This window comes from Papaver somniferum, chromosome 9, assembly GCF_003573695.1.
Source record: "Papaver somniferum cultivar HN1 chromosome 9, ASM357369v1, whole genome shotgun sequence".
In the NCBI taxonomy this organism is placed as follows: Eukaryota; Viridiplantae; Streptophyta; class Magnoliopsida; order Ranunculales; family Papaveraceae; genus Papaver; species Papaver somniferum.
This window is the reverse complement of record NC_039366.1, coordinates 37,995,237-38,016,119: the sequence shown is the minus strand read 5'-3', so window position 1 is coordinate 38,016,119 and position 20,883 is coordinate 37,995,237. Positions and strand designations below refer to the sequence as shown.

Here is a 20,883-nt window from a genome sequence, read left to right as displayed (position 1 = left end):
TTCATCTAGGTGCTGAGACTCTTAGAGGATTGCACCCTATTGAAACCATTTTCGCTGTTAGTAGAATTTGTGCAGAGGTAAGCATTGTTTCAGTTTGTTTAGTTTGCTGAGGAGCGGTTTTACGTAAATTGCTTAAACTCATTTTGTACCAAAGTTTGAGGAATGCATGTTTGAAAAAATGGATGGTTTGCTTCAAGCCTTCAACTGTCTGATATTTTGAGTAAAATAGTTCAGACAATACGTTCTGATAAGTGGACGGTTTGCTTCTCTGGTGATTATACTTTCATTGTTTTGATTTTTGAACTTCCACACTTGGACTATCCGAATTTCTCCTGTCCGTTCATTTGGTGCCTATATATGTATGCTATATTATATGTCACGATTTTAGTAATGTTTCTGAAATGTATGCTATATGGCTATGTTAAGGAAAGTTTATGCTGTTGTTGATGTTTAGGTAGATTGCCATAATATTGAATCTCTTTTTTTTATCACCCTCTCTAGTTGGTAATCTAGTAGCGCTAGTAAAGATCCAGGTCCAGATTGATATACATAAGCATTAATCAAGTTCCTAATTACATAAATTTGTCATCCAATGTATATTTCAAAAGGCTATGATATATATAAAAAATATCCCATTGGTCCAATACTTCATGTTGCCTAAAAGAACTCTTGTTAGAAAGAAAACTTGATATGGAATAGTGGTACATCGAAGAATTACTTGGGAGGAACAAAAATGAGACTAGTTGCCATCAGATTTGTAGGAATTATTTGCCTCACTGGCTCACTGAATTTAATCCTTTTCTTTGGTTGTTTCAAGTTAGTATTCTGTGTTTTATGTAATCCTGTGTTCATCAACTTAAAACAGAAAGAAACCTAAGCATTACAGTAAATCAATATTTGTGATTTATTTAAGTAGAAGTAAAGGAGTACGTAATTATTATATGGAATCAGAAGTGAAAAACAAAATCAACCTATTTTCAGCATTTGCTATAATTGAAGTATTTGGTCAACCTATTTTCAGCAGTTGCTATAATTGAAGTATTTGGCTATAGTTCATATGATGATTCGGATCTTTAAACAAAATATTCACTAGTTAGGCTTGTGCTATGATTGAAGTATTTTGTCGGTGTTAATTAAGAATTGATCGGTTCTCGAAGACGTCCAACGAAATTTGGATGATGTGGTAAAAGATTTGGTAATGAATTCGTGATTTCTATTTTTGGATTTTGTTTGTAGTCACGCTTTTTCATGAGGTGATACTGAGTATCATCAGGACACTTTGGAAAATTTGAAGACGTTAGTTAAGTGCACTAAGAAGCTATGTGCTGTAAGTTCATTTTTTTCTTTTGAATGTTGTTTATTTGAATCGGTTATTTTTCGGAAATATCATGGATTTTAGAATCACTTTTACAGAGTTTCAATACTGGTACTATGGAGTGAATTAACTTTGTTGGTTCACTTGCTTCAGGTTATGCTAGATAAAGTAAGCCCTGAATTTCAAGTTGTTAATAAAAGTGAAAAAACGATTGCACTGGAGGCTGAATCTTTGGTTCTTTTGACTCCGGATCAAGAAAAAGAAGCAACTTCGGAACTCTTTCCAATCAATTATGATGGATTAGCAAAGGTTAGCTGAAAAAAGTTAGTCTTAGTGCATTTTTTCTATATCATTTTGGAAGATGACCTCTGCGATTATGTTGTCCTCAGCTATATGATTTTGTGCAGGCAGAAAAGAAAGGAGACACCAATTTTCTCGGGCAATGCTTGTCAACAGGAAGTGAAACAACATCAGTTTGGTTTGAGGTAAGGGACTAAATTACAATTTTATTAGGAGTTCTTTGAGTATACCCCAAAATGATATTTTATATGAATCTTGATTTTTGACTGCAGGTATCTGAGAGGTGAAAGAGGTAGTGATTTGCATAGTGAAGAATTCTTCGATACTGTCTGCGATATTGTTCACTTTGCACGTCCATCCATCTCCCTACCCAAACTGACAAAGATAAAGAAGTAAGTATCTTTTCATTTGCAAGTGGCTACATGTCTATCTTTTTCGTAGTGAAGTGGTTCTTAAAGTTGACGCCATGTGTCATTGCCATTATTGGACAGTCATTGCCCTAATTGGACAGAGGGATTATATATTTATTAATCCTTCGTGTTCTTGTGTGTTTCTGTGCTCTTTTGCTTGTGACAAGCTATTCCTTCTTTTTAGGTTATACGCACCATGGGGTGGTTGTCAAACAAAATTGAATTTCTCTCCCTATTGTGTACCAGGCATTCAGAGGATGTTTGTCAAGTAAGAACTTTAACTAATTGATGTCTTTTGTTATTGATGCCGGATAACATGGTTCATCTGTCTCTGATTGCCATTCCGGGCACAATTTGATCTACTGTATGTATCTAATGTGTTTATCTTCTTTTGCAATAGGCTTGTGGGTTCCTGTCTACCCTGGGTCAACTTAGTCAGACTCAGATATTCACCAAACATAGAAGTGAGTTGCATAGGAATCTAATTTTCATAAAAATCTATTCATACTTGGTTCTGTAGCTATGATTTTCAGTTTCAAGAATTCATATCGGATTGATATTTACCATGTGTATATGGAAATTACTCTCAGGGCTTAACTCATTTCAATGAAATCCTCCAAGAAGCAGATGGCATTATCCTCTCTCGTGCAAATCTAGGCTTAGAGCTTCCTCTAGAAAAGGTGAGGGTCCCATCTAAAGGGTATATAGTATGTTATCTGAATAAGCTCCGCACGACCTATGCTATCCTAAGCTTACGGGACAACATTGTAGCTTATACATAGCTTGAGGGTCAAAATTTTCTGTTCACTTTATATGGTCTTGTTTACGTCATAATCATATTATTCATGGTTTTTGCAGGTGTTCTTATTCAAAAGGAAGCCGTTTACAAGTGTAATATGGCCAGTAAGCCTGCAGTAGGGACTAGTAACTCGTGTTGTCGACACTGACAGATAAATTCAGATCAACATGTGCCAACTGCCAAAAAACTGATGCGTCTAGCTGTATTGGATGGTATGATTTTCAGAGTTCAGACCCAAAATACCAGCACAACATCTTGCAATGTAGTGAGGTTTTCAGACTATCTCCAGTTTGAAATGGTGTTGCAGGTGAACTGAGTTCCTCGGTCGATCCTCACTTGATACACGGGAGCATCGGGCTGCTGGGTCGATGTCGGCGTTGTTTTGACAAAATGTCGTAAGTAGCCATCTCGGATCAAATGCTGGACAATGTCTTTTACCTCTCGACAGTTATTAGTCGAGTGGCCTCGGTATTGGTGGTAATGACAGAACTCAGGATGGTTTCTTGTCTCGTCAAACTGGATTCCCTAGTCTTTGGGTATCTGATGTCGTTTCGCTTTTCCACTTCCTTGAATATCTCTTCCAATGGTGCATTCAGAGGCGTGTACGTCTTTGGTTCGTGGCGAGGTTTCTTTCCTTTCTCGACCCATTCTTTCTTGCCCGAGCCTGGCTGTGGCGCCATCGACCTTATTCTGATCGTTTTGGGTCTTCTCGAGGAGCAGGTTCCACCGACGCACTGGCTTCTTGTACTCCTTTATCCTGCGCTCCTTCTTGTATCTCTTCCAAGGCAATGTAATGTTCTTGCATCTTCCTCATCTCCCTCAATGTCTGCGGTTTCTCAGTATACATTGCTATCCAAATAGGGTCAGATTTTCCTAAAGAAATTTCGAACCCGAAAATTTGTTGGTCGACTGGTACTTTCCCAATATCGGTGCACATCTTGCTCCATTTTTCCGTTAGAGATCTTAAGGGTTCCCTGAACCTTCGTGCCAGTGTGAACAGTTTGTTCACTCTTGGGCGAGAAATACTGTTATGCATGTATGTTTCGAGGAATGTTTCCACTAGAACGCCATAACTTCCAATAGACTCATCGGGCAAAGTATAGAACCAATTTTTCGCCTCGCCTTCCAAACTGGCTGGGAAGAACTTACACATAACTACGTCATAGTTCTTCCATTGTAATAGGGACATGCTATACATCTTGATGTGCTCTCCTGCGTCGCCGGTGCCATCAAACCTGGATGGGAAGGTTGGGAGTGTACACTTTGGAGGGAACGATGCTCTTTCAAGTTCCTTGGTGAAGGGAGTTTTTTGTGCTTCACTAATCAGCTCTGCCAACTTATCGTCCTCGCCACTTCCAGCCAATATCTTAACCATCTCCCCAAGTTGCTTAAGCTTAGCCTCAGTCGCCCCCTCGGGTCTCCCAGTATGCACTTCTTCATCGGTCGAAGAATTCTCGGGTGGGCCGTACCCGCTTCTGGTTCGGTTAGAGTCGGGTACACGTCCTCGGGCCAGGGGCGGAGTGTGAGTTTGTCCTGATCGGGTGTGACTGCTAGAAGCTCCTTGGCTCGATGATCCTCGTGACCCAGATCTCTGATTCCGAAGTTGATAGTTTTCGTGCTCCAGCGCCAGGTTCCTTCTCTGTAATTCCCTCATCATATCTTCATGTCTCCTCTGATTGGCCAGAATTGCCAGCAGTGTCGGGTCGGTGCTCTCGTGACTGGAATGATCATTTCCTTGGTTCCCTACCATATTGGGTGGTGGGACTGGTGGTGCCATTGGAGGTGCTACGGGGGGAGAGGTTGCGATTGGTGGGATGTCTCGGGTGGTGTTACCCAATTCTAGGTGCACTCGCCTAAGCCTCTCGCCTTCTTATTCCAAAGCCATCCGATATTCTGCACGTTGCCTAGCTCGTTTACGGTCCTCTCGCATCATTCGTGCTTCCTCGTCTTCCTCAGTGTCCGATGCAGTCATTCCATCTATCCTCTCCCCTCGCCTCAGTTGACTCGGGTCGATCCTTAGTTCTCTCGGGGTGAGATCATCGTCTTGTCCTATGTCGACTTACTCATCAACAATTACCATACCTCCGCCTGGTGCTCGGGACTCTTCTTGTTGATGCTGTCGACTGTTCTGTTGTCGAGAGTCCGTTACTCCTTCCTGCGCGCTAGTTCCTGTTACAGTTCGATTCCTCAGGATCCTTCCCGTTCCGGAAGTACTCGCCATCGGCTCGTGTATGATTCATATTCTTTGGCTCGCCCTTCCCTACCTACGCCAGAAAAATAGACAACGCCTCACTTTGGACTTTTTTTGAAAAAGTTAAGTACAGCAGCTCTGAATTTCAGAAAAGGAAAAAGTTCACCCAAGTACGGTTCCTTTTTACTTCAACTTGCTGAACTCAGCAAAAAAAGGTTGTTTTGACAAATAAGACAATCTTTTGAAATACTGTTTTGTTACGTCCCTTTCAGTACTTTTAGTATGCATTAATCATCATTTGTCCTAAAATTCTTTATGCCAGAAATTATTAGTTATCCGTGTTCGGTCGGAAAATTTCTTTCTTGACTAAGATTTGTGGTGATGACCTCCGTCAATCAATTTGTCGGTATCCCAACAGCACAAGTTGTCCAAACGAGTTTTCTCTTCCTTTTGGGTTTGTGATGATGCTGTAGGGATCTTGTGACAGGGTTAAGATGAGACTATCGTCAAAGTGCTCATCGTACCCCTTATAGCCATAGATTTGGAAAACCCTAACAATGATTTCGAGCTAATTTTGCCGCTGCTACTGTTATGATGAAGTAACCTATGACGTAACATGACCAGCGAGATGGAGTTTTTTCTAGCTTCTACCAAGAATTAAAGATGATTCTTTTGGGAGTTTCAAATCTTTCTAACCAATTGCTTTAGTCAAAAAAGAAAACACAACCGATCAAAACTTAAATATGAACTCTTAATCAAAACTATTTCAGGGGTTTTGACGTAAAGAGAAAGTTTTCAAAAATATACATCACAAGCTTTTTTGACTCGAAATCGTAAGATAAAGAAAAGTTTGATTAATATGCAACGAGAATCTTGTTTTACAAGAGCAAAACAACTCTGACTGTTGACGGTATTTTGTGAGTCTAAATCAGAACTTTACAAACTCGACGAAAGTTAGATGAAAACGAAAGTAACAAAACCGAGTCTCAAAAAAGAAAGAAAAACAATAAAAAAGCTTTTAAAGACTCATCTATCAACTCATATTTCTCAAGCATAAGAGTCTTTCACTTAGCGTCAACTAACATCAAAAGATGCTTTTAGGAGCTTTTGAATCTCTCTTTATTGGCTTTGATGCAAGGTATCAAAAGATATTACGCGTTCCCCTTAGTCGGCGCCAGAATGTAGGTGCGGAAAACCCTACAACTACATCCGAAGATAAACATACATACTCCTAATGAAGTAAACAAATAAGAGAAGCACAAGAACACAAGATATACGTAGTTCGGTATGATTACCTACGTCCACGGGGGTAAAGGGATGATCTTATTACTTGATTCAAGGTTACAAAGGGCGTCTCTTCTTACAAACTCTCAAGTCTCACTCTTAAGCTCTTGGTGTTCTCTCTTCCCTCACTGATTACTTACCTCTCAACTCTCTACATGGCCCTCTATTTATAACCGTGAGTGATGATACATCTAAGTTACAGTGTAAGTTGTGGTTCATCCATCTTGATGTTCTTCTCGGGTTAGGAATAGGGTTTAGCCCGAGGTTCTGGGCCGAGCCTAGCAATACTTCCTCCCGATGTTTCCTTGCCCGACATTGTCTGCTTAATGAATAGTGTCGATATCGCCCTTGATATATTTGGCCGAGTCTTACTTTGACCAGATTCTTCTTCTCTCTTCAACTACTTTGTCAGTGCATTTATTGCTCTTATACTCGATGGCCATCTCTTCAGTCACCTCCGACCTTTACACGTATTGCCTTCACGGGTTCCCTCGGTATCTCTTTTCTCGCGCCAAGGCCAGGTTAGGGCTGCACATGGGACGGGACGGTACGGGTTTTTGTCTAACTCAGTACCTGTACCTCCTTATGGCCGGTACCTGTACTTTGTACCTTGTACCGGTACCTGTGTAGTACGGGACGGGACCTGTACCTGTTTAACTCGGGACGGGACGGGACGGGTCCGGTTCTTTACCCGTAGCATATCTACTTATGTAAAAAAAAAAAAGCAAAAATACTTGAAAGTTTTAAGCTTAAAAACTTTAACTTTTAAGAGTCTTAACTCTTAAGACCTGAATTCATACATTAACAAAAATCTTTAAACTTCTAAATTCAACAACGTTGTTTAAAACTTCAAATAGAAAAAACAAAAAGCAAAGCAAAAAACAATATTTCGGCTTTGGTAATTGACCCCTTCTATAAGTTTGCTGCGACTCCAAACACCAAGCATCCAAGACCTGCAACTCCAAACATCAAGCATCCAAGATCTCTGACAGTTGAACCACACCCAAGATCTCTGCAACAACAATTTATATATATATTCAGTGAACCACTGATTCAAATAAATCATAATCAAACAAAGAAAAGTTTATATTACCTTCCTTATCCTTAGAGTTATCATCTGGTACATAATCAGCTAAAAGATCAAGATCAATGGGTTTGCTTAACCAGGTTTGACAACAGAGCAAAGCCTCAACTGTTCTTGTAGACAAAGAACTTCTCCATGGACTAAGCACACGCTTTCCGGTGCTAAAAGCGGATTCAGAGGCAACCGAAGACACTGGCATGGATAATATATCCTTTGCCATACATGAAATTATCTTATACCTGCTACTGTTAGCCTGCCACCAAGCCAGAATATCAAAACTAGACTTGCTTGTATTGTTTCCATCAGATTCAGACTCATCAAACACTTCCATTAAATACATATCCAACTCTGTTATTGTTGCCTCAGCAGTCGATTGGTTCTTTTTGTGCCTTTTCTTTCTCGACTGAAGTGTAGCAAATCGATCAACATTTTGAGCACTAACTGAGTTGTCAACTACAACACCACTAGATGAACTTGCCACCTCCTCGTTAACTGAATGAAAAGACTTGTATTCTTCAAAGAGAATCTTAAAGTCCCTCTTTACTTGCCTCATAACTGTATTAACCCTAACAAGGTCTTGTTCATATAAACATTGAAGAGCAAATTCTAAACCCTTTTCCTTCTCTCTTGGATCCAACAATTGAGCAAAAAATAAGGCAGAATTCATCTTTTCATAAGCACCCCAATAAAAATTGTACTTCCTAAACATAATATCAGCCATACGAGCAATAAATGGATCATTAGTTGCATTATCTCTAAACTCAACTAACTGTTCATGGATGAGTACTACTTCCCATAAGAAACCAGGAGTTGTAACTTGTGTGGAGGCAGAAAATCTTACAGTAGCATCGAAAAATATCTTCAAGCATTTCAGAAGACCTCTGGCATATTAGAGCAGATAAGGGTAAACATAAGTTAAAGTGTTCACCGTCTTCTTCAAAGAAACTATTGGTTAACACCACAAATTCAAAGGAATTACATAAAGCTAATCTGGATTTCAAAACCAATTTCACATAACCATGTTGCAGATCATTCTTTCAATTTCAAAATAAATTACACATCCTTAGATTATAACAAGGACTTACTTATGGCAATGCCTGAAATTGAGATATGTTTCTCACAAAAAATTCAATTCATTCATACCCAAACATAATTTATCATAAAGACTTCCTATCAATAAACATCATAATCACATATAACCTCAGTTAACTAATTCAATTTGTAACAAACTATCCAATAATACAACATTATGAACAGAAAACAACAATCCTCAAAATATCATAAATCTGTCCCAAACTAGATCAGAAACTCCGAATTCATTTTTAAGAACAAAGAGTGGGAGAAAAGGCTAATCTAGAAAACAATTTGAGATTGGGTATAAGTTTATTTTAATAAAAAAATAGAAAGATGAAGAGAACTGAAGCTTATCATGATTTCTTAGTTTTATACAAAATCAAAATCAAAATCGAAAATAAATAAAAACCAAAATTGAACCCAAAACATAAAACTAGAGATTAAAGATGATCTTACCTCGATTTTCAGTAGCAACTGAAGAATTATCACTGACAGATGACCTCAAATCTCCGTTCTCTACTTCCAACTGCAGTATTATTCAAAACGAAATCTATTAGAACATGAACCTTGTTCTTCAGAGTACATAAACCCAAAAAAAAAATACACAGAGACCAAAGAACAAAGAGGATTAAACGATCTTCATATTCTTCACCTCTTTGTTGATACAAAAGAAAAACAGTTCCTCAGAGCAGATCCATTTACGTAAATGGATACTGAAGTCTTATACAGATGATGATGATGGAAAGGAAATCAAAACTAAAAGTTTGGAATCTTCTCTTCTCTGAGAGGAAACTGAAAAACGAGAGAGGGAAGAAGGAAGAAGGAGAAGGAAACGAGGAGAATGTCCGAGAATACGATGGAGACTAAGAAAAGGGTATAACCCCTAATATCAACGGCCAGGATTTAATCCTAAAATCAACGGATACAGATCCTCGGTACTACGGGACGGGACGGGAATAGCCTAGAACCGTTACTTGTACCTACTCTAGGCACGGTACCACTTTTTGGTACTTGTACCTGTCCCGTATGATCACGGTTCCGGGACGGTACCGGTACGGTTCCTGCGGTTCTGGTACGGTTCCATGGGACGGGACGGTTCCTGTGCAGCCCTAGGCCAGGTAAAATGATTTGGTGCTTCGCGGTCCATCTGCTATCGAGGCTTCACTACCTAGGATTGCTCCACCTGGACTTGTGGATTATTTACGTCTACAGGCTGAATAGATCTGTGATGGTCGATCTTATATCAAGAGCATCGTAAGTGTAGTAGTATTTCATACTACCACGAATATGTTCATACTGCAATCCTGAACACTAGCAACAAACAAGAAAATAATAATTAATTGCATTACGAACTTAGGCATATAGCAATATTACGATAATCGTTCAATATATATTCAATCCAAATTGAAAAGTAAGAAAAACACAGTATTTCTATAATTGCTATACCATGTGAAAAGAAAAGATTTATTTCTTAAAGAAAGAGCACACGCCTTAGTTATAATTTCCACGCCCTCCATGATTTTTGAAGGACGATCCTTAACCTCTTCAAGATCTTTCATATTGAGACGATACTATTTGCATGAGGAATTATGTTTATCGCGTTGTAGCCCATTTCAGAGACATCGAAAAGTTTGTTCAAAGTCGAAGTTTTCAAGTCATAACTATAGAGTGCATTGCTCTCATAACGCAATATTAATTCATTGTTCCTTGTAAGTGCCAAGGGCACAAAGTACTGCATATTTTCCCAGCATCCTTCTTCCTATTCTATACTGAACTCCTTGATCCAGTGCCACTGCCACGAATTCTTGTCGTTGTAGTTTACATAACAACCATCAGTGGTGTTAGTAGTTTTTCTCTTATATGCCCATATCTCCGTGCAATGATATTTATCATAAAATGTATACGCGAAATAAAGATTAATCCCTGCTAGCAACTTGGGGAGATGGTTGTGGTTAACATCTTTAAGAGGTGGCAATGGGATAAACCGGAACTTTTCATCCTCCAAATCGAAGGTTACGATTGTACAATCTTCGTTCTGCTGGTTATCATAACAGTGCACCCAATGAAGAGCTCCATTCGCGTAAAAACCTACCGAATGCACTGGGGAAATATGAATGGATTCTTTGCTTCTCTACTGATCAATACCAACAGTATAAACTTCAACCTGGTACCCATTCCTTGCCTCTTCTTGGAAACACATTCTGATAATCTTGTACTCGTTCGTTGAATGACAATAACCAGACCCGCTTATAACAGATGACCATTTAGTTTTAGGAGCATAAACAACTTCTCTCAAGACAGGATTGCAAATTATGAAATCTTCTCCGGGATACAGAGATCTTTGGAAACAAACCAAACCATTGCATGACCCAAGCATGCCATCAATGTATCCGTATTCCAGAATAGATCTTTTTCCATTGACCATGTTATCAAATGCATGGTAAGTGTAGTTGCAGTTCATCTTCCCACGAATATGATCATACTGATCACCATAAAAAAGATTGTATTTAATATCCTTTTGACAGTTTGGTGAGTAAGCAACGTAAAGCAAACCTACCTTATCAGTGTTGCTACGGAGGAGATATCTCCATCTTTTGCATACCAGGTTGGCTTGTAAAGCTGTCTCGATTGGTAGTCGATGAAGTATATTCTCTACGAAATCTGTTTGAAGCTTCTCCACAATGTTGGTTGTCGGTGTCGCGATCTCCATAATTTCGATAACCTAATGCTTGTATTTAAAATAATAAGTTCTAGGGATTGAGTTTTTGTGTTTTTGATTGAATTAAGGGTAGAGGGTAAGAGTTTTATTCATAGAAAGATAATTCATCTCTAATTATAGAACTTAGCGTATATATATAACCACGGATGTTTGGTCTCTCCATGCAGGTTTAGTACTACCCAGTGTAGATGTGGAAAATCCTACAACTACATCCAAAGAATCACAAACACACACCTAATGAAGTAAACAAGTAAGAAATGTACAAGAACACAAGATATACGTGGTTCGATATGATTCTCTACGTCCACGGGGGTAAAAGGATGATCTTATTATTCGATTCAAGGTTACAAAGTGTGTATCTCACTAACAAGCACTCTCTTCACTCTCTCAAGCTCATGATATTCTCTCCACCCTTACTGATTACTTGACCTTTAGCTCTCTACATGGATATCTATTTATATCTACAAGTGATGATACATCCAAGTAACAGTGTAAGTCGCGGCGTATCTTCCTTGATGACCTTCTCGGATAGCAGGCGATGTTTTTTCCGAGATGTAGGGCTAGGCCTGGTGATATCTTCTCCCGACATCCATTCATCCGATATCGATCAGTCAGTGAGCATAGACGATGTCGCCCTTGGTATTCTTACCCGAATCTTACTTTGACCAGATTCTCCTTATCTTCTCAACTACTTCGTCAATGCATTTATTGCTCTTGTATTCGATGGTTGTCTCTTCTGTCACCTCCGACCTTTACATGTATTGTCTACACGGGTTCCTTTGGTGTCTCTTTTCTCGCGCCTAGGCCAGGTAGAATGATTTGGTGCTTCACGCTTCATCCACTGTCGATGCCGCACTACCTAGGATTGCTCCACCTGTATCTATTTACACCTACATTGGGTTTGAGTTTTTGTGTTTTTGATTGAATTAAGGGTAGAGGGTAAGAGTTTTATTCATAGAAAGATAATTCATCTCTAATTATAGAACTTAGCATATATATATTACCACGGATGTTTGGTCTCTCTCCATGCAGGTTTAGTACTACCCAGTATATATATAAAATACTCGTAATGATCTTCAAAATTAACATTACACAACACCTTATATTCACTGCTCAACCAGTCATATCCAAATCGAAATCCTCGGAATCCGCAGATCTTTGGAGTAGTCATACCGGCCTTTACATTGGAAAGCAAAGAGAACGCATATCTTCTCAAACCTACAAACGTTGCAAATCTCAAACACAAAACAAGACCAATGATGAAAATCAACTAGTTCCCTATTCCAAGAAAAAACTAAACCATTACAATATCCTTCTAAATGCCTAATCTTTTTAAGTCTTGTTATCTTTCTAAGACTATTCCCATGTACCATTACAAGAAAATCTAGCTATTGCTACACCATATATTGCCACACCTTCAATATAGGTGTTGCGAAAACAAATTTTTTGGTACAACACTTTTCAGCTGCAACTAAAAGCTATAATTTAAAGCTGCAAAATGAAATTTTTGCCACGCAACTGTAGCAATAATATGAAAAGACTGTGGCAAAAAAATATAATCTCTTACTGCAACAATAAAGATTGGGTGCAACAATAGACTTGTTGCTACATAGGTTATCGCGACACTAGTAGGAGTTCATGCCATAATCATTGGGTGCTGCAATATAATATGTTTCTTGTAGTGTACATTTTCCAATGCGAATTACTGTTTGTAGTTTACTTTCATATAACAACCATTAGTGGTGTTGGTAATTTTTCTCACGTATGCCCAAATATCCGTGCAATAATATTTATCATAAAATGTATACTCGACATGCAGATTGGTTTCTCTTAAATATAGCCCTTGCTTCTATTAACCATATCCGATTTGACTTTGGTCAATATCGTTTGACAATAATTTTGACTTTGACCTTTCTAATTGTTAACCATAGCCCATAAACTGAGGTATCTGAATCACTAAGCCACAGTGAGTTAAGATATTCAGTAACTCGGTGAAACAATTTGAAAATTTTAGCCTCTTGTTTGATTTTGTTCTGAGATGGGATAGGAGTTTCCAAACTCTTATTACATTATGTACGAAGGTAAAACATTAATGGCCAGACAGAGACAGACTTTGGAACAGCAGTTCGTATTAGACTTTGGAACAACACTTCCTATTAATATTGAACAACAACAACAGTAGTTAGCACCTCCGTCGATTGATCAACTACTAAACTCAAAGGCTGAAGAAACCAATCACTTTGAAAAGATACTTATACCAACAAGCATTACGCAATTCAATTTCAAGGCACTAAAAAACGGGAAACTCTTTGCTTTTGTGCTCTTCCAAACATTGGTTTTAGTTCTGTAGACTAGGAGGACAAAGATATACTTACAAAATTAAGAAAAATATGAGAAAGAAAACCGAAATGCAACACGGGTTGAAATAAATAAAAGCGCCGGTTTTGAACATCCTTTCTCGGCTGCAGAGTTGTTGGAAGAGGAAGAAGAAAAAGAAGAAGAAGAGTAGCCATACACTAAATTCATGATTTATGAAGAGTGGATACCAGATTTGTATACTTGAATGGAAAAAAGAGGAGAAAAACACCACGAGATCTACTGGTGAATGAAAGAGTGTTTAGGGAAACGAAATCTGTTGAAATAGCTTGCAAGGTGTTTGTGGAAGGCGAGATTTATTGAATCGGTCGAGTCTAACTAAATAAAATTCCTATAAACTCGGTCAAAATGCCATGGGTTATGAAATGGGCTATCGTTAATAGATGAACAATTTTTTGTGGGTTATAATTAATATGGATTATGGTTAATAAAAGTACGGGCTATATTTAAGAGAAGCCATACAGATTATTCCGTATCACCAGATTGGGAAGATGGTTGTATCTAGCATCTTCAAAACGTGACAACGGAATAAACTGGAACTTTTCATCTTCCAAATCAAACGCTACAATTGTATAATCTTCATGTACAAACAAGTGGTGCTCCTCGTATAAACTACGAGTCCAAGTTCTGGTTAAACGACTCCTCCAGTGAGGGGATAGACGTATGCCTAACTGGCTCTATAGACGCTACAATTGTATGCCTAACTGGCTCTATAGACGTATCAAGTTTAGGAGCATAAACGACTCCTCCAGTGAGGGGATTGCAAATTATGAAAGGTTCTCCAAGATACTGCAGAGATCCGAAACAAACCAAACCATTGCAATTCTATAGTGCTCCAGAATATCTTTGCCACTGTGCATGTTATCTAATGCATCGTAAGTGTAGTTGTTGTTCATCTTACCACGAATATGATCACTGTGATAAAGTTTGTACTTTTTTCTCTTTTTATCCTTTTCGTCGTTTGGTGATTTATAGTAAGCTGCGACAAGCAAACCTACCTTATCAGTCTTACGACGGAGGAGAATCCTCCATATTTTGCATACCCGTTTGGCTTGTAAAACTATCTCAATTGGTAATCGACAAAATATGTTCTCTACGATATCGGTGGGAAGCTTCTCCATAATGTTGTTGATGTTGGGGTTGCTCCAATAACCCTAACGCTTTATACGAACAAGAATAAGTTTCTAGGGTTAGGGTTTTTGTGATTTTGAATTAAGGGTAAGACTCGCGTGATAGCAGGCACCCTAGTGCATAACAACATTGTGCGCATGCCATAGAGTTCACATCTATTAAATATATCCGACAGCATAAAGGTATATATGCTCATCGTGCACTTGTGATAGCAGTCGTCTTAACAACAATGTTAAAGGAAAACTAACCAAAAATCAATAGGGCCAGCAAAGTTTCCATTGGTTTCACTTCCGACGACTTTAGCACTTCCATTTTTGTACTTGCTGTTTAGCATGACCTGTATGGAGGGAAGTTTAGCATGACCTGTGTGGAGGGAAGTGGAGTCGATACTTCTGGAGGACTCCAAGAGTTGTATGCTGCGTTCTCGTCCAATTAGTTGGATCTTAGGTGCGATGATTTACTTCACAGGCGAGGTTTACCTACCAATGTTCTTAGATTTTGGAGGTACGTTGCATTCTCTCTTTTTTCTCTGCAACTACTTGGATATTTTTGCCTGGGTTTAGTACTCTTAGCCAATTGGCCTTGCAGAACTACGCCACTTTTATTCACACAGGTCTTGTAAACCCTCTCCATCTAAAACAGACGCTAAAATCAAGATATATAATGGTAAAAAATAGCCAATCATGTACGTTACACAGAACAAATAAGGTAATGTCACCAAAAATATACCTAGCAAGGAACCTATAATGACAAATCTGACAATCAACTTAAGAAAACTCGAGTCAAGATCATCCGTCGTGAATCAAGTCCACAAGTTCCCGATTAACAAAAATAACAAAATCATCCGACATTAATCAAACATGAAATTTAGAACTCATGACTGAATATAAATCTCACCAGCTACCTATCATCTCTGCTTAAGAGGAATTGCTCTACAGGACAAAAGAACAATGCAGGAGTACTTGTTGGTCTTTCGCTGTAACGGTCTGCTGCTTCTTTTATGCTTCTCTTGGCCATTGCCTTCAAAGAAAGAGAGTTCTCTACGTGATTGGAAATTTAATAATCCAAGTAATGTGTATCACCTTCACTAGGATGTTTTATTTCCGTCAGTTCTTCAGAGTGCACATTGTATAAATGGATAGTACAACTATCTCGTCTCCAGTACAAGAAAATCTGGTCAGACGAGCATATAATAAGAGTGCTGCTATTACCTTTCGTGTTACACCCAAAAGTCATGTACTTGTAATTACAAGGAGGAGCAGGATCGCAAATTCCTCTGTTGGAATATCAAATGAAATAGTTTCCTCTCCTTAATCCAAACTTGCTTAATTTTGTCTTTCAGTATGTGTAGCTCAACGTCACCGCTCCAACTATCAAATTTATTCGTACTTGCAAAACAAAAACACCCCTTGTACTCCAACTGATAGAAATTACCCTTATTGTATTCCTTAGCAAATTCATCATCATCCGGAAGTTTAATTACTTGAAACTGGTCATCATGGAAGTCAAATGATAGCAAGTCACCATAATTAACATCTTCTTCATCTAGTTCCTCCTCTTCCTCTTGTTCCTCATCATCATTTTCTTCTTCTTGTTCATCTTCCTCTTCCTCTTGTTTCTCTTTTCCCATCTTCCAAAATAGAGTTCCACTACAAAATATAGGTAGATTGAAGTCAGAATTACACCACTGGTAGTAACTTGCTGGATATTGCTCTAGCCACGGATGTTTGATCTCCCTCCACGCAGGTTTAGTACTACCCATTGTATATATAAAATACTCATAATGATTTTCAAAATTTTGATCTTCAAAATTAATATTAGTGTATGAAATGGTACACAACACCTTATATTCGTTGCATATATAGTCATATCCAAATCGAAATCCGCATATTTTTGGGGTAACCATCGTATGCCAGCCTTCACATTGGAATCCACAGATTCTTGGACTTGGAGTAGTCATCTCATGGCGGCCTTTACATTGGAAAGCAGAGAGAACGCTTATCTTCTCAAACCTACTAAGGTTGCAAATCTCAAATACAAAACAAGACCAATGATGAAAATCAACTAGTTCCCTGTCCCAAGAAAAAACTAAACCATTACAGTACCCTTCTATATGCCTAATCTTTTTAAGTGTTGTTATCTTTTTAAGACTATTCCCATGTACCTTTTCCAAATAATACAAGTTGTTCATGTCATCCTGTTCAGAGTTTTTGGAAGTTAAGATGAGTACCGGGCTTTTTTGAGATTCCAGAAAGTGTGATTTGTTGAATCCTTGATCATTGGTGACGAAATTGAGCCAAAACTTACTGACGCAACTGAACTTGACCAGGGATTTCACATGTAGTTTGATCAATATTCGAAGAATCACGGCATGAGGAATATCTGGAGCTATGAATCTCACCATCTTCTTGATCGATCAAAATCCTTATTTTCTCTACGAGTTTATGAGAAATACAAAGATGCTTGATGAAGAAGGAAGCTTGCATTCTTAATAGGTTTGCGAAAATGTAAACCTAGCTAGTTTTAGCATAAGTTTGCTAATAAGATCAGATTCTATGGCTGGTTTCACGGTCCATAATATTTATGGACATAAAAAAGTTTTCAAAAGGAAACCCTAACAGCAAAACTGCAGGTTCCTCTATGAGAAACTACGTATGCAGCCGAAGTTCCATGGCCCATGAGCGGAGGGGCTAGCTTTTCATGTTTTTTTCGCATATCCGCATATCCCTCGTGATCCATTAGTTACTTACTTGTTTATTTATTTTATTTTTGAAGCATAGTTACTTGTTTACTGTATGGTTATTAGCGCATGCTCTCACTTTTTGTTTGCCAAACTCTCCTGAATAACCATGGTACGTACTATGTTTCTCACTAGCTACCTATCATCTCTCTGCTTTAGTGAGAAATTGCTTCATGACGAAGATGTTAAATCCAGTATGAATGTAAAATTCATAGCTGGCTAGCTTCCGAACTTAACTAGGGTATAACTGCAAGCTTTCGAGGGGCAACCCTACGAGAACAGCAAAACTTGTTCCTCGCGACCATGAGAAACATGTGCAGCCAAGTGCCAACATGGCGCATGAGCAGGGGGATAATAAGTTGAACCTGCATTCTAAGGTATTCAGGAAATCTGCCATTTAAACCTTATAACGTTAACATGATTCTAGCACAAAGCTTTTCACTGAGATATACATTATACTCTTTAACTTGATTGGCTCCTACATTCGATCTTAACCAAAATACTCTAAAACTAGAACTTTTGTACCAAAACTAAAGAGGAGTCGTGAATAAGAGGAAAGCAAAAGAAAGCATATCATATATTAGGTCCAAAAGTGAGACAATGAGAAAACTCCAGTGCCCCAGACAAAACATACAAGTCTTAAAGAGTGAAAACCATAGTTCTTGTTTGTTTTGTGTGATTAAAAGAGATGTTTATGATGATTTTGTTAATGGAGAAGTGGGAACTTGATAAGTTCTTCTCACTCTCTTTTTTTCATTAACTTAGAAGATGATAATAATATCTTGTTACATTCTCTTTCTTCACTTGGTTATAAGACCCAAGGGAAGAGTTACATGTGTACTATTCTTGTCCATACAACTTCTACTAAAACAGACTCGATCTAGTGTCATGACAATAAATCTCAGGGGCATGACACTACTGTGGCATGAGGAGAGAGAATGGCTCCTGGATGTTTTAGATGTTTTAGATGCGATCCAGTTTCATGACAATAAGTCTCTGGGTCATGACATTACTGGAACATTACATTAACTCTCAACAATCTCCTCCTTAATGTGATGTTCTTCTACTCCTAGTAGTTCACGGAAATGTTGAAATTTACCATTGGGAAGTGCCTTGGTGAATATGTCCGCCAATTGGTCTTCCGTCTTGCAATACTTGAGTTCTATCTCACCATCTTCAACCGCTTCTCGAATGAAATGGTACTTGAGCTTAATGTGCCTTGCTCTACAATGCTCAACCGAATTCTTGGACATAGCTATTGCTGATTTTTTGTCACAAAAGATTACAGTTTTGTCTTCTTGCTTCTCTTGAATGTATTCCATGATTCTTCTTATCCATACAACATGAGATGTATCTATTGATGCCGAAATGTACTCCGCTTCCGCCGTGGATTGAGCTACTGTTTCTTGCTTCTTCTATTCCCATGTGAATATATTCGAACCAAGAGAAAAAGCATACCCCGATGTGCTCTTCATGTCATCAATACATCCTCCCAAGTCGCTATCACAATAGCCAACTAATTTGACATCCAAATTTCTTGAATACTTGATTCCAAACTTCATTGTTCCTTGAATATACCTTAACAACCTCTTTGCCGCGCCAAGATGTAAGTGACTAGGTGATAGACGCATTTATGTGTCTATTTTGTTCTCAATATTCTGTATTGTTAGACTCGATTAAGTACTTATTGTGTTATTTGTGTTTTTGTAGATGTTTTTAGAGAAATAAGCCTTTGCGATGAAATGAGCTCGAAAAGTAGTGTTTTACACCCCAGGATAATGTACCGGAGGCACCTCAGAAATGCACCGGAAGCGTCCCAGAAATGTACCGGAGGAACCCAGAAAAATTACTATTTCCACCCCAATTGCTAAAGGGACACCCGTACAGGATTAGGGGGGGGGACACTTTTCTTCTCACAATTCAAATTTTGGAAAAATGCGGGAAATTTCTAAACAGTTCTGGCAGAATTTCGATCGTCAAAATGAAGGGGTTATGGGTCGATTCAATGGCTGAAATTTGATATAGAGATGTGATATAGGTTAAGGAACATAGTATGGGTGACATGATCGATCAAATTTGTCTGGAATTTTCGGTATGATTCACACACCCAAAACAGAGCACGTGTACTGTAACACGAGCAAAATTGAAGTTCTTGTGTGCATGGGGGAGTTCTGCTGGCATTGGAAGAGTGTTAAGGCGTGAATAAGTCGAATGGGAGCGTGCAGGATCAAAGTTAACGCGTGCATGAGATTAAAAATGGAAATTTTTCGTTATTATTGGCAGCCGAGAATATTTGGATTAAATGGAGAATATATGCAATCAATGGTCGAATTTTTGGCTCCAGTTCACTATAAATACAAGGCAAAACAGTTTGGGAAGGTGTCGAGAGTTGGGAGGAGAAGAGAGGAATCTGCAGAGGAAGAATCACGAATTCTCTCTGCTGCTGCTGCTGTTCGTGATGAAGATGAAGAACATGAAGAACGGACCCGCCAGAGCAGTCGTTCTTTAACTATAACAGCGACAGCGGAGTGTGGGTCGTAGTTTCCCAAAGACTACAGCATTTCATATGTATCGTTCTTGTGTGACGCTTCCTGTGGGTCGCACATTAGCTGTTTACACCATTTTCTCTTCTTCTCATCATTTGTAAACCATTTTTGAGCCATAATAAATTATTTTGAGAGAATTTTTACTTTGATGAGCTAATTCCCTCGTAACCAAGGCAATGGAGGAAGCTATTCATGCAACATAAATGGGTAACTATTTTATTTAATTATATCATTCACCTAATCGCTGCTTTTGCAGAGTTTTAAATTATTTGAATGATTGTCTTAATTATTTGTTATTCAGTTTGATAGGTTATGCTTGGTTTAATCTCTTGATAATATATGCTTAAGTTTTACAAATAATGTTTGAGAATCTGTATGATTGATAGTGAATTAAAGATAAAAGAGGACTTAATAATTGAATATAGTTTTGAAATATTTAACATTCAATTTTGCATAATAGTGGAATCTAGTGTCTTGGTTACCTCTCGCACCCATTGTTAATATTTTTGTATATATAATTTTATCAAATCTTTAAATTTAATCTTCACAAGTCCGAGAGTTTGAACCTCATTACTACAACCCATGAAAAATATTTAATCACTAGGTGAACTCATGAACCTAGAAAGCATACTTGAAGCAAACATAATATCCGATCTTGTATGTGTGAGGTATAACAAGTTTCCAATAAGACATCTATAGTAAGTCTCATCAACTTTTCTTCCTCCATCATCTTTCTTGAGTTTCTCATTCACTACAAGTGGTGTAGATGTGGGGTTACAATCAAGCATACCAAATTTCTTCAACACCTTTTCGGCATACTTGCTTTGAGAAATAAACACTCCATCTTCACTTTGATGAACTTATATACCAAGGAAGTACTTGAGCAAACCCATGCCACTCATATCATATTTCAT

The 20,883-nt window shown here is 38.2% G+C and overlaps 2 protein-coding genes across 2 annotated transcripts; both read left to right on the top strand.

Moving 5' to 3' along the window:
* The first annotated feature begins 28 nt into the window (after positions 1 to 28).
* LOC113309855 (pyruvate kinase 1, cytosolic-like) lies at positions 29 to 1,902 on the top strand. Its single transcript, XM_026558371.1, has 5 exons — positions 29 to 77; positions 1,237 to 1,327; positions 1,469 to 1,624; positions 1,723 to 1,800; positions 1,888 to 1,902. The coding sequence occupies exons 3-5, from the start codon at positions 1,472 to 1,474 to the stop codon at positions 1,900 to 1,902; spliced, it is 246 nt and encodes an 81-aa protein (XP_026414156.1). The 5' UTR covers positions 29 to 77; positions 1,237 to 1,327; positions 1,469 to 1,471.
* A 335-nt stretch (positions 1,903 to 2,237) lies between these two features.
* Positions 2,238 to 3,237, top strand: LOC113309898 (pyruvate kinase 1, cytosolic-like). Its single transcript, XM_026558417.1, has 5 exons — positions 2,238 to 2,293; positions 2,426 to 2,489; positions 2,616 to 2,705; positions 2,884 to 3,036; positions 3,132 to 3,237. The coding sequence occupies exons 1-4, from the start codon at positions 2,283 to 2,285 to the stop codon at positions 2,941 to 2,943; spliced, it is 225 nt and encodes a 74-aa protein (XP_026414202.1). The 5' UTR covers positions 2,238 to 2,282; the 3' UTR covers positions 2,944 to 3,036; positions 3,132 to 3,237.
* The last annotated feature ends 17,646 nt before the right edge of the window (positions 3,238 to 20,883 follow it).

Bases quoted from the DNA above. Each gene is read 5' to 3' on its own strand.
- LOC113309898 (XM_026558417.1), top strand. The intron at 2,490-2,615 runs GTGAGTTGCATA...AATTACTCTCAG, and splicing joins GATATTCACCAAACATAGAA to GGCTTAACTCATTTCAATGA. The intron at 2,706-2,883 runs GTGAGGGTCCCA...TGGTTTTTGCAG, and splicing joins TAGAGCTTCCTCTAGAAAAG to GTGTTCTTATTCAAAAGGAA.
- LOC113309855 (XM_026558371.1), top strand. From the start codon at position 1,472: ATGCTAGATAAAGTAAGCCCTGAATTTCAAGTTGTTAATAAAAGTGAA. The intron at 1,625-1,722 runs GTTAGCTGAAAA...GATTTTGTGCAG, and splicing joins ATTATGATGGATTAGCAAAG to GCAGAAAAGAAAGGAGACAC.